General features: G+C 42.5%; 1 protein-coding gene across 1 annotated transcript in view; it reads right to left on the reverse strand.

Moving 5' to 3' along the window:
* LOC112687493 (neuronal PAS domain-containing protein 4) overlaps nucleotides 1–12771 on the reverse strand; it is a gene marked incomplete at its 3' end in the record, with an annotated part of 132342 nt that overhangs the window by 77655 nt on the left and 41916 nt on the right. Inside the window, 1 exon segment of the mRNA XM_025560224.1 lies at nucleotides 7944–8125. Within this exon segment, the coding sequence (XP_025416009.1) occupies nucleotides 7944–8125 (182 nt within the window).

Genomic DNA, 12771 nt, shown 5'->3' on the forward strand with positions numbered 1-12771 from the left:
TAGTAGTAGTAGTAGTAGTAGTAGTAGTAGTAGTAGTAGTAGTAGTAGTCTTAGTAATGGTTTGTCGTTTTATATACTTATATAGATACATATTTTTTATACGGTATTATTTTCTTATTGTGAGTACAACTGCAGTTTCTTATATATCTTTTAGCGCAATCTGCGAGAAACTGTCCCCTCTACCGAACCGACTACTCTGCCGTGACAACATAACGCGCGTACTACACGCGAGCATTTTTACGCGCGTATAATCATTTTTGAATCGCTACGTACACGGTCATAACACTTGTTCATGTTATGCGAACATTCTGTACAACATTCGTCCGGGCACAATGAAAACTGACGATCGATCTAACAAGTACAGTACGACTGTATAGCATTGTGTTGGCAAAACTAATTTTACCGCGGCACTGCGCACCGATCGAAAGATTGATCCGTCCAACCGTTTTGTCCTCGTTCGGCTTACCGTTCGGTACCCGCTATGAAGGTGACGTTTTTTTTTTTTTTTTTTTTGTAATATTGTCTAACGTCCGTGCGAGCTTACACCGTAACAGCAATAACGGTGATAATAATATCTGTTGCACCGGACGCCGGTGTCGGGTGCACGTCGTTCTTGCTTTGTGATAATATTATTTTATGCGGATCCTCCGGAGAATCGTTTAATCGTCTCGGAACAGCGAAAACAGCACCTCCGGTGGAATTGAAATCGTTGTGTTGTTCCTGCACGCGAGTCTCGTCCATTGTATGTAAATGGTTCGCGGACGAGCATAGTGCACACGCGAAAAAGTATAAAGGGAAAAAAAAAAAAAATCGAAGGAAAAAATTCATTTTCATTGTGTTTCGGAACGGGTCTTCTCGTCTGTGGCGCGGAGAGGGGATGAAGAGCGCATTTTAACCGTACAAGATCACCGTACGGATAACGAACAATATGTTATTGTGTGTGTGTGTGTGTGTGTGTGTGTGTGTGTGTACGTATTTTGTATTCTACACTTTTTTTACTTTATTTTTCGTGCCATGTTTTGTGTACGCCACGCTCGACCGTTGTTTTAGAGAAGAAGACGCCTCGAGGGGACCTATGTATACGTATAAGTGTATAATAGAACACGGCGACACGGGGTGAGCTCCGGGCGGCAGCATTTACATATAATAATACGCGCGAGACGGTTGACCCCTTTGGGGCGGAGCTTCGAAACGCCACCCAAGTACGATGGTCCGGCGACGGAGTGCATTATCGTGTAATCGTGCACACGCGAGTAACGCTGTCTCGCGAAAACGTTACATATTTCTCTATGCGATGAGATACGCATTCGTTCGGAGCGTCGACGGTTGGGAACCGCGTGCGGCATGACGGCGGTGACGGTCTAGGTGTTTCTCTCGCGTACATGTTATCATAACAACACGAATTTGTCACCGGTACCGTATTTCGTATTCCGTTTACACGATACGGTTGCGTATTATTCCGGTTTAAGCTAATTGCTCGAATAGAATCTCTCGTCGTCCCGTCCGTTTTTCGCCGCCCGCGAGTATGTCTACCGGTATTTTTACACTGCCATTGCACAACGAAATCGTCAACGGTTTTTTTCCCCCTTTTGTTCTTCTCGCGGCACCGGTCGGACCCAGAAATCCGTCCGGTCCGCGATTTAGATGTACGCCGCGCACACGATCCACTTAATAGAGCGGACCGGAGTGCAGGTATTGGCATACGCGAGACAAAACACACGACCGGTTGTGCGGCGTCGAGGAGCGGTTAAAATATAATGGATTTCACTTAACAAATAAGAAATAAACCGAATACGTGTATAATCGATATGGTACGACAAGTCACGTTAGAGTACAATTATAATGTACTTAAATCCTTTATTTAAGTGACAACGGTTATAAAATAAATTATTCGAGCGTCCGAAACTAATTTTGGGTACCGAAAAACAAAAAAAAAAAAAAAAAACGCTACGCGACATCAGATGGATTTGAACAGCAATTATAAATTGTAAACAAACGCGCTCCGTGACACGTTATACATACACACACTCGTATATGTACGGTTTATCATTTTGACACTAATATTGGATTCGAAGATTGATTTATACAAGTGTATAATGGTTTGAATTTGCGAAAAAAAAAACCCTCAGCGATAACGATGTGCGGCGTCTCGTCGTTTTCGACGGTTTGAAACATAAAACACCGAGTGGTAAAAACGTGTTTCATTCAACTAGATGACAGGGCCAAAGTTAGTGAAAAAAAAAATGTGGGTTCACAAATAATGTATAACAATAATTACAATAATAATAATAATAAATATGATTTTTCGAGTCATTTAGCTCGTATCGTACCGCGCCGCGACGTGATCTCGCATATTGTATCCACGCATATACACGGAACACAATTTTATTATTATTAGAGGTACGACGAGATGACGACGATGTTTGCTCGCGTCTGGAACGGCATAATTATCTTCTTATTCAATTAGACCGAGGCCGTTTTTCTGTTTTCCTCTCCTACTCAACACCACTCCGCGTCGGCTACAGATCTCTCTCTCTCTCTCTCTCTCACTCTTTACCATTTTTCCCCCGAGGCTTACACGGTCATTAGGCCAGTCATTATTGAATCAAACACGGGCCAAAACCATCATCAATCAACGGTGGACCGATGAAGACGTATTTTTTCTCCGTCACAGCAATATACGCGTCGTCCGTGTGAATCCCCTTGTCAACGATATTGCTTTTTAAATCATTTTTTTTTTCTGGTTAACCACGAACGTTTATATACGTACAATGCGGTCTCGCGGGAAAACATCCGTCTAGATACTTTAATCAGACCCGGATTTCGATGACGTACCCACGATGGGCTGTTGCAAATGTCCGAACACATTCGTCTGTCACCGGGGAATTGATGATGTACGAATAATAATTATAACCGTGTACCGCGTTCAACGTTAAAACAGAGAACCAACCAAATCCCATGCGTTATGTCCAATACGTGCGCACATAGACCACGAGTAATATCGACGGACAAAAAATTCCTAGGCATGTTTACGAATTGTTCGAACACAATGAATTTGCAACGGAGATATGTGCCCGTACAGTTATAAGTTATAATGAATCGTTATAATTTATAACGGTTTAAGATAACAATAGCCGATAACTCTAAATGTTTTGCGCGTTAAATTGTTGTTTTTCAAACTTTCTATAGTCATATTGTCGCATTCATTCGGGGTCGGTCTAAAAACGTTACGCATATACGGGTACATTGAAAGTTTGATTTACGTACACTTAATGTTCGACCGCGGCGAAATAAGAAAAACACGATTGCGAAGATTTCATAAGACCGTACGCAACAGACACTATACAAACACGTCAACTCTTTTCCACGTTTGTGTTTATCATTTAACAACAAACAACGGGGTTTTTTTTTTTAATTATTATTCGTATTTCTATTATTAATCACGATATTGTATCGCATTTACTCGTGCGAGCCACACGGTCGTCCGGTGACGACAGATGCTGTACACGTGAACCGCTACAGACGTTTCGCCGTTATCGCGCGCATCCTAATACAACCGAGAGCCGCAGGAGTGCACCGGTGTTTCGCTGGTACGGACATAAATCCCGTTCGGACCGCGCGCGTTCGACGCGAATATACTATTATGCACCGGCCCGACAATAACAAGACCGTGCGGCGCATCCGAGTGCATCTTCGAAAAAAAATGCACACGAAAAGAATGCGTAATTGACGTCGTCGGACACACGACCCGTATACACGCGCAGATAACCGCTTTTGAAATACGTATTGCCGCCGAGACGTATATACAATGTGTGTACGCGGTAACAGCAACGATGTGCGCGAACGTTGTTTCAATGGGACCGAGATGCCGTTTCAGTAGACCGACATATGGTTCGGTTCGCCCAACTTATGAGGTACGCGCGTATGTTTATGCGACCAACAGTTTGTGCAAAACGTACACCAACAGACGGTGTGCACCGCTGCAGCGGACAGTGTTGGTCGAACGAAACACGGTTGATCTCTCTCGTTGAACGCGATCCCCGCACATCCCCGTTTCTCTGTTGGTCGTACGCATGTTTGTAAGTGTAATATTATTTATGTACCTCAACGTCGAAACCGTTCGAAACTCGTATTTTTAAATTTGGAAAAGTAACACATAATATTTAATGGTAACCAACAATATGGCTGAAAACTATTTGAATCGTTTTGAATCATTTGAAAAAAAAAGAAAAAACGGAAAAATTCAAATCATTAAGTATAATATTATAAATATCGATATATATATATATATATATCATATAATCGTACGGTATGTCATTAATAATTCAAACAAAACATTTCAATGGGTCTTCTCGCGTGCGGATACTATTGTAAAATAAATTTTCCATACGATCTCGTCGAAACCGTACCACTGTTGAATACATGATTTGACGGAAAAATAGTGGTGAGATACGAATTAATATTTCATTTAAATAATGTCTGTTAACCGTACGTACGTACAATACTGTTGTGTATTTTACCTGTGCGCGGTAACGTTACGTAATATTATTCCAATCATACACCGAATAACAAAGAGATGTGTACATCGATCGGAAAATAATATAAATTTATATACGTTTTCGGTACCTATTTATATAAATGAGGTGAATATAATTGGGACACGTTTACCATATAAATGTGCGTATTACGCGTATTGTTTGATATCGACACACGCACGTGTTATATGGATGATACCGTATTTAATATTCCGTATCATTTTTTGGCTCGTGTCGACGACGAGCGTTGCCCCGGCATTACAATCACCGAAATTACGGAAAACACGGACTGTTCGAAGAGAACAATATCGTGGAATCGTGACTGCAATACGCGTCTCGCGCCGGACACCGAGAAATATTATAACGCACACAATAACGTTTATCACACCGCGTGGACAACAATGACTAAATTAAAACGATATTTAAATCGTTCCGGTTTTGTTTTTCGGGGTCCCGAGACGCGCGCGGACGTGGGCGGAATATTATTGTTTTCGGGATCGGGATTCCACATATTTGCGGTTGACCGCGGATAAGTCGCGGGGACCGGTTCGGCGCGCGATCAAACGCGCGAGCGCCGAAACAACAACACCACCCCGGCCCGTAAATCGTAGTTGTAATAATAATAAAACAAAAATAATAACATCTCGGGCTGCGCACGCCGCGCGCATCGTATTATTATAATACACATCCAATGATAAAATTATCATAGGAAATAAAAAAAAAAAAAAAAAAATGCGATTATACCTATACATGTATATAAATTACGTATACGCGCGTGCACGTATAAAAAAAATATGTGTATACGTTTAAATGGAAAGGGGCGGGGGGGGGGGGGAACAGAAAAACCGAAAACAAATTTGCCTACACGCGTATAATACAAACACGGTGGTGCTAATGGGTTGTAAAAAGAACACGAACGTAGGGCTACCGAACGCTGTGACGGGCGCGCGCCAGCTCGGGCATCAGGTAGGTAAACGGCGCGTGGGACTCGTGGGAACCACTCGTGGCGATACGTACCAAGGTCGCGAACGTTTGTTGCGATACGTGCGAGCGAGTGTACGTATGTCCGGGTTAGGTTACCCCGCGCACATACGGATACACGCGCACGCGCGCGAAAACGGTCAGCGAAATATTTCTCTGCGAGTCGTTTTTAGGGGGTTCCAGTTGGTAATTTTCTAAGGACTAAGGAATCAGACAAATTATGTAGCAGGTCAGTGGCGGATCCAGGAATTTTTTTTTTTTTTTTTGGGGGGGGGGGGGGATTTGAAAATATTGTAATATAATACATTCATTTAAATCCGGCACTACTGATTTCTTGTACGAATACAAATCATACACTTTTTCTTATACTTAAAAAAAAAAATCTTTTTCTTAGTTCATGATATTGTTGATTTTTAATGTATATTTTTCTTTATTATTCAGGAAATTATTGTTGTTAACACCTCCTCTAGAGGACGGTCGAGGAATTTTTTAGAAATACATATTGCTTCAAGAAAATATGATCGAAGTAAAATGTTTTAAAAACAGAAATTCCCATAACAGCGTGAGAAGTTCAGACTTAAAAAAAGTGCATCGACGGTTCTCTAAAGAGATGTCCAGGTATCTTATAATTTTTACCGATCTAAAATCGGATAACCCAAAGTCTCGCAGTCTCGTCACTGCAGAGAGTCTGAAAACGATTTTTTTCTTGCCGACTAGAACCCCCAACCCTAAAGGCCCCGGAGCGTAGGAGCGGCGGCGGTATCGCACGCTCATCTGAAACGTTATTAGCGATTCATATTACAAAAACAGCGCACGAGCATTTACCGCTCCAATATAAGCATTATTTTTTTTATTTATTTTTTTTTAATTTTATTATTCCGATATTTTTTTGTTTTACCCATTCGAATTATTCGGTGAGGTCGTAACATGGTTTTCATTCCTACGTCAAAGATTTATTATCATATCCCGTAACGAACGCTACAAATCTAATACGGTACATATACTTCAACCGCGCGCGGCAGTGTTTTGGTAACGCGAGGTCGTCATTATTTTTCTATGTCCGCCACACGAATGGGTTTTAATTGTTTTACACGGACGGAGTGCCTCCCCGCCAACTCCCAAACGTTATAGGTATACGCGACCGGATATGGGCTGTACGTGTAATCTTACCTACGGCTATTATACGGTAATGTAAACGACGATTGTCGTCTGTGTGTTGATCATATCGCCGAATCACCATCGTATAACAAACGCGCCAGTTATGCACATCGCAAGCTCCTGCGTTCGCCGTACACACCGGTCCCAGTCAATTCAATAAGAGTTTATCGAAATATTTTAAATGGCGCCAAAGGTGTTGCGTTTTACAAGCCCGATTTTTCAACCTGAACCCCTGGTAAACTGTAAAAGCTGCACGTCGGATAACAGGCGGAGCCGCCGCGCGCGTGAAGCGATTTGTTTCGTTTTTCCCACAGCTAATCAGCCGACGACCGTAACTGGACATTTCCGGACGGCTCGCGCACGGAAAGAAATCATTGAATTGCGTTGGAAAGGAAAAATAGATGTGCAAAACGAGGTCCGCGATGCGCGGCGAACGCGTGCGATCGGTGGCGCGCGAAAAGGTTCTCGCAAAAGGGGGTTCTAGACGCCCGTTTACGCGGCGGAGCGGGCACGGGAATAAATGTCCTTAAAAGCGGCCGGGCCGGGCCGGAGCGGGCCGACCCCGTAAACGTGTGCCCGGGAACGACGTGCTGCGAGGCGAGCGTGCACGGTCGAACGTGAAGGCTCATTACGGGCCGAAGATTTATCGGCGGCCGGGCACGTACCGCGGCCGCCGCGTCAAACCGTTGATTAATCACGACCGGGGACCCGTGTTGTGGCGGCCGCGGCGGCTCTTCTTCCTCTTCGCCCGCCGCCTACGCGGTCCCGCCGCGGCACCGGTGAAACGGTTTTCGACCGTTGTGCGCACGCCGTACGTACCCCGTTACGCGCGTACTACATCCGTATTGTTGCGCGACGGTGAAGACCGCTCGGCGAAAACGGCACTCGCGCCGGACAAATACGATTCCGAACGCCGGGCGGTGGGGTGTTTACGCTGTCGGAACGTTCGAACGCGACGGACGCGCCTCCGGTCCTCCGGACGAAACGTTCGCGGGCGCGCGGGTCAACTGAACCGTACGTCCAGTCATCTTGACCGGAGTCGGCCGGGCCCCGGCAAGAGACCGCGGTCGCCGGACAACGCCTAATACAGTTGTCAAACGTTCGACCGGTACGGGAAAACGATTGAAACCCGGTCGAGAATCCGTTTTGGTTTCTCGCGAGCGCCGCACCGCCCCCGCCCCCTCCCGGTATCGCATACGACTGGTGGTATCGCGTGCGGCGACGCGCGTTTCGCGCTCGGACAGCAATGCGAATACGATTGCGGTTTACCTTGCTGGAAATAGTTGGCCTTCCGCACGTACACGCACACGAGGGCCATGAGTTGTAGCTGCGACAGTCGTTGCCTGGTCGACGGCGGCAACGGCAACAGATCCCTGAGGTTCGCGATTTCCGCGTTGATCAGGTCCCTTCGTAGTTTGCTCGCCCCTTTCGTCGACTTGGTCGCGTCGAACCTGCACACACACACACGCAAGAAACACGGTTTATTTACTTATTCATAACACAATAACGGTACACCGCGCGATCACATCACGCGGTACAACGCACGAGGCGGCATTAAACACGTGCAGCTAAAAGTCGAATGTCCATTGCAACACATTTGCCGGAGCACTACCGCGGTACCAAGAGGATGCCTCATGCTTTAGGTGTTATGCTTTGTCTACGATATACTTACGAGTACACAGTTCCAATCAGGAATAGTAACCTATGCGAAAACGAATCGTTAAAACCGGACGAGTTTGTAGATAAATGTTCTCTAAGACGATGGAACACGTTGGGTGACTTATACAACTCAAAAGACGACTTGCGTATTTTGTAATACGTGATTGATAGAGATTTCAACACACGTATGCACTCGTACAGACCTCGTTTACGGTGCCTATGATTTTATTATTTTAAAAGTGCAAATGAATAATCCACGAGGCGCGGTGCTAAATGTAAAATTGTTATAAATATATCACCGTCTATTTTCAGTTACACGTTATACTTATGATGCTTAAGAATCGAATAAAATATGTTCGTATGCTCGACCGTTAATTTTTTGGGATTCGTTCTGAATTATTGAACGGTAAAAATGACTAGTGTTTTATTTTATGTGCTTATGATAAATATTTAAAATTATTTTATATTCATATACGTACTCGTATGTTTCGCACCGCGAAACGTTTGTTTCACGAGAAGAATGCTGTTCTTGTTACCTTTTATTCGGTATCTCTTATCACACGATAAAATTGTATTTTGAAAAAATTAGCCAGTTTTCGTAAATCACATATATTTGTGAATTTTTTTTTTTTATGTAAATATATATATATAAAAGAGAAAACAAAAACAACCTGATTAAGTTTTATAGACACATAAACGAACAATACGAAATCGATATGATCATAATGCAGATCGATGTACCAACGCGCACATTTTTGTTTAACGTAATAAAATAATCGTCGTCACAAAGTACGCCTACGATCTACACATTGTGTGCGTGTATGTTTATATACTCGTATTATATGTGTAACGTCTTAATTAAATCCTCCCCCTACAGGCGGCGGCGAGTTCGTAATTTATCGATTGATATACGGTTGTTTGTATATATATATTGCATTGTATAAAACGCATATATCGTATGCGTACACCGTGAACATAACGTTATATTATTCCTGCTGTCGGGCCGGGGCCACCGCCGTTGGCTGGTTTTTATGCGAGCGCGTGCGACGACCGACGACGGACGTGCACATTATCCGCGCGACCCACGCGTCAGTCCGGTATCTTTAGTGCCCCTCCGTCTCTTTCCAAGCGGACTAATAATATCTACCGAGATTATATAGGCCGTGGTCGATTAATAGCTCACGATAACAATATTACACCGCGAAGCGCCGACGGCGTGCGATAAAAAAAATATATTTATATACATATATATATATATATATATATATATAAAAAAACACATCCCGTGGAAAGTTTTGCGACTCCGCGGTGTTTTATTGTTGTTTTTATACGCGCACGAGCGAGTGATTCGTCCGTAGGTGAAAAAAAGGAGAAGAAAAAAAAAAAAAACCGTAAGAAAAAAACGACATCCGCATAATCGAATTTGAATATTAACTAGACGCGCGCCAGTCGATTATAATTTAAATCGCCGCATCGGACGAGATTACGTTTTCTCGCACAAAAGTATCGCATCGAGCGTAGAGGTATAACGTTTTATACGAAAATTATATTAATTTAATACGTTCCCCGTCAACTCGGTCCAAAGGTCATAGGTACACACTCGTCAACATCGTTTAGTGTCGAGTTCTTAATGCCGTACACAACGGCGCGCGACGTAAACATACGAATATGTTTATTTTTTATTTCTCTCTGTTTTTGTTTATATTTGTTACACGTATTTGTTGCGTATATTATACGCGCGCACGTGCGATACACAAAGTTTTACGAAAGCAGAACCGTGCCGGAACATTATTCGGTTCCGTACACTCTTAGATTTACGAATTTGCACCTAAAGGCGCGTTCTCGTGAGTCAAGTTCAGTTGACCGACAAATAGTTGATCAACGAAAATTGAATAAAATCAGTAGTGAGAACCTTTGTTTCAATAGAATTGAACAACTAATTAGTTGATCAAAAAAAGTTTGACTCGGTCAAACTTTATCGTTCAAGTACCGAGTTGTTTATCAATCCCTTTCTAGTTTAAACCCGTCTTGACGCGTGAGAACAACCTACACTGCAGTTGATTCAAGTTGAACTTCAGTTTGTTTTCAACCAGTGGGCAGTCACACGTGCATTTTATGTTTTATTTTGTCAGTTGTGTTTTTTTTTTCATTTTTAACGTATTAAATATTATTAATTTTAAAAATCAGCCTCCAGTGGTCTGAAAGCGTGATGCTAAGATTCTTAGAACTTTATCATAAGCATGACACTTGGTGTCAACTACGTGTCGACCGTGGTTTTTCCACCGAGTTCAAAATAAAATTGAAACATGTTCTGTTGAAATGTGTGAACAAAAACTGATTCAGCTTATGTTCAATTTTTGTTGATCAACTATAATCGGTCAACTAAACTTGACCCATGAGAACGCGCCTTAACCGAAGTTTGAACAATTTGTTTTATAACACCCATGGTATACGTTACGGTGCGTAATCACGATAATGGGAACTCTTGAGTTGGGTCCCGAGATATTTGATCGCTTAAAAAAAAAAAAACACGTGTTGGGTCCTCGGTGTTATTTAATAATACTCGAATTGGGTCCACGGTCACATTTGATAATACGTGAATTGGGTCCACGGTTGATTTTATCTTGTTTTTATCTTAATAACCCAACTCAAGTTTTCCCAGTGAAAGATGTGTGTTTTAAATTTCTTCCGTAATTTTAACTATATAACAAACAGTGTTAAAAGTAAAAACAAATAAAAATTTAATCAAAAAATCGAGCCGATTCAATAATAATTTTTCACACACAAAAAAAAAAAAAATTCTAATTGAACAATAATTTTAATATTTTAATAATGTTTACGTCAAACCGTTACCAATGTATAACAAAAAACCATATTTTTTGGAAGATTTTCCAGCCCACCTCCGCACGGTGTCTTCTGCGTAACGCTGATAGGCTGGATCCAACCCATGTAGTCGATAAAATGTATGGGGACCCAACTAATGTGTTCGATAAAATGTATCGGAACCTAACTTGCGTACTCAATAAAATACGTCCGGACCCAATTCATATTATTTTTTGAAATTTAGGACCCAAATCGAGGTCACCCACGGTAACACATCGTGGTATTCGTATATTCACCGGTGCCCGTGGTGCGTCCGCACTCGGAATAATATTTCTTTGAACGCCTGAGGCGTTCGGATGTTTGACCACGCATGAACGTCGATCATCGCTCGAACGTGGTGTGTTATTCTTAATTTCGGTATTTAAAGTTCATTACGAGTACTAACGATCGACTAAATGAAACGTGTACGAAAAAGTGTACGTTACGGATTTGAACTGTTCCGGGGACTACGCCCGGCACTGCGGAACAACCGTTCCGGCGGAATATCTCGAAGTGATCTACGGGCTCGTCCAAGTAGCTTTCAACAGTGCACAATCCCATGGACAGGTACCTATTATAATTTAATATTGCCGGGGTCACATTTCGAAAATAATTGCAAAACATCATGTCCGAAAACACGTGCGGCGGGCACACGTCTGTGGCCTTTCCTATTGAAATGTGGTTTTTAATTTATTTCAAACGCGTTCACACTTGCCACGCATCCGCATCCTATGGCATATTCGTAATGCAATACGAATTACGGTTTCGTTTTATACGTCGGGATCGAAAGTGTCGGTCGCTGACGTCCCCGTTGTTAATGTTTTTGGCGTTATGATAGCGCACAACACGGCGCGTGCATCGGTTGGCTGCACGCGCACTTTATCCGTTTTTTGGCGATGTGATAGCGTTGCTCGGACATCAGAGCCCACCGCATGGTCAGCAGATATACGGGTTTGATCCGAGAGTTCCGGAAAACGAACACGCGCAAGCGAAACGCAATTAAAACCGAATAAATAGAAAAAAAAAAAAAAAAAAATTTGAAAAACGAAAATGTCTGCGCACCTCGGCGGACGACGGGGACACGACGATCACGTCACGCGTGCACACACGTGAGCGTATGAAAAAATAATAAGCACGTGTATACTGTAGACGAGTATCGGATTCGCGGGTTGTGGCCAACACGCATGTGTTTTTACATAAAAAAAATTTTAATCGCACGCGGACGAGAACATCGAAAGCGGTGGAGATGTGGCGCGCGCATGAAATCCGACTTGCTATAAATTCCCTCGTCGTGTGCACGTAACATATTATAATTAGAGATCAGACGTTTGTCCACTTAAAATGACTGCGATATGCATGCATTTTTGTATGCTCTAAAAAAAAATGACCGAATACGCAATCAAAGTATACACAAAACGTATAAAATATGAATTTTAATTAAAAATAAAACATTAACAACATTTGCAAGATAAAATTTATTTTATCTTTCGTACAAAAAATGTATTGCGGTTGATAAGTACTTATTTCATTTTTATTGGTTGTTATTATTGTATCTTGTATTTTTTTAATTCCATCA

The sequence above is a fragment of the Sipha flava genome, unplaced genomic scaffold, assembly GCF_003268045.1.
Source record: "Sipha flava isolate LNK unplaced genomic scaffold, YSA_version1 34_pilon_pilon, whole genome shotgun sequence".
NCBI lineage: Eukaryota > Metazoa > Arthropoda > Insecta > Hemiptera > Aphididae > Sipha > Sipha flava.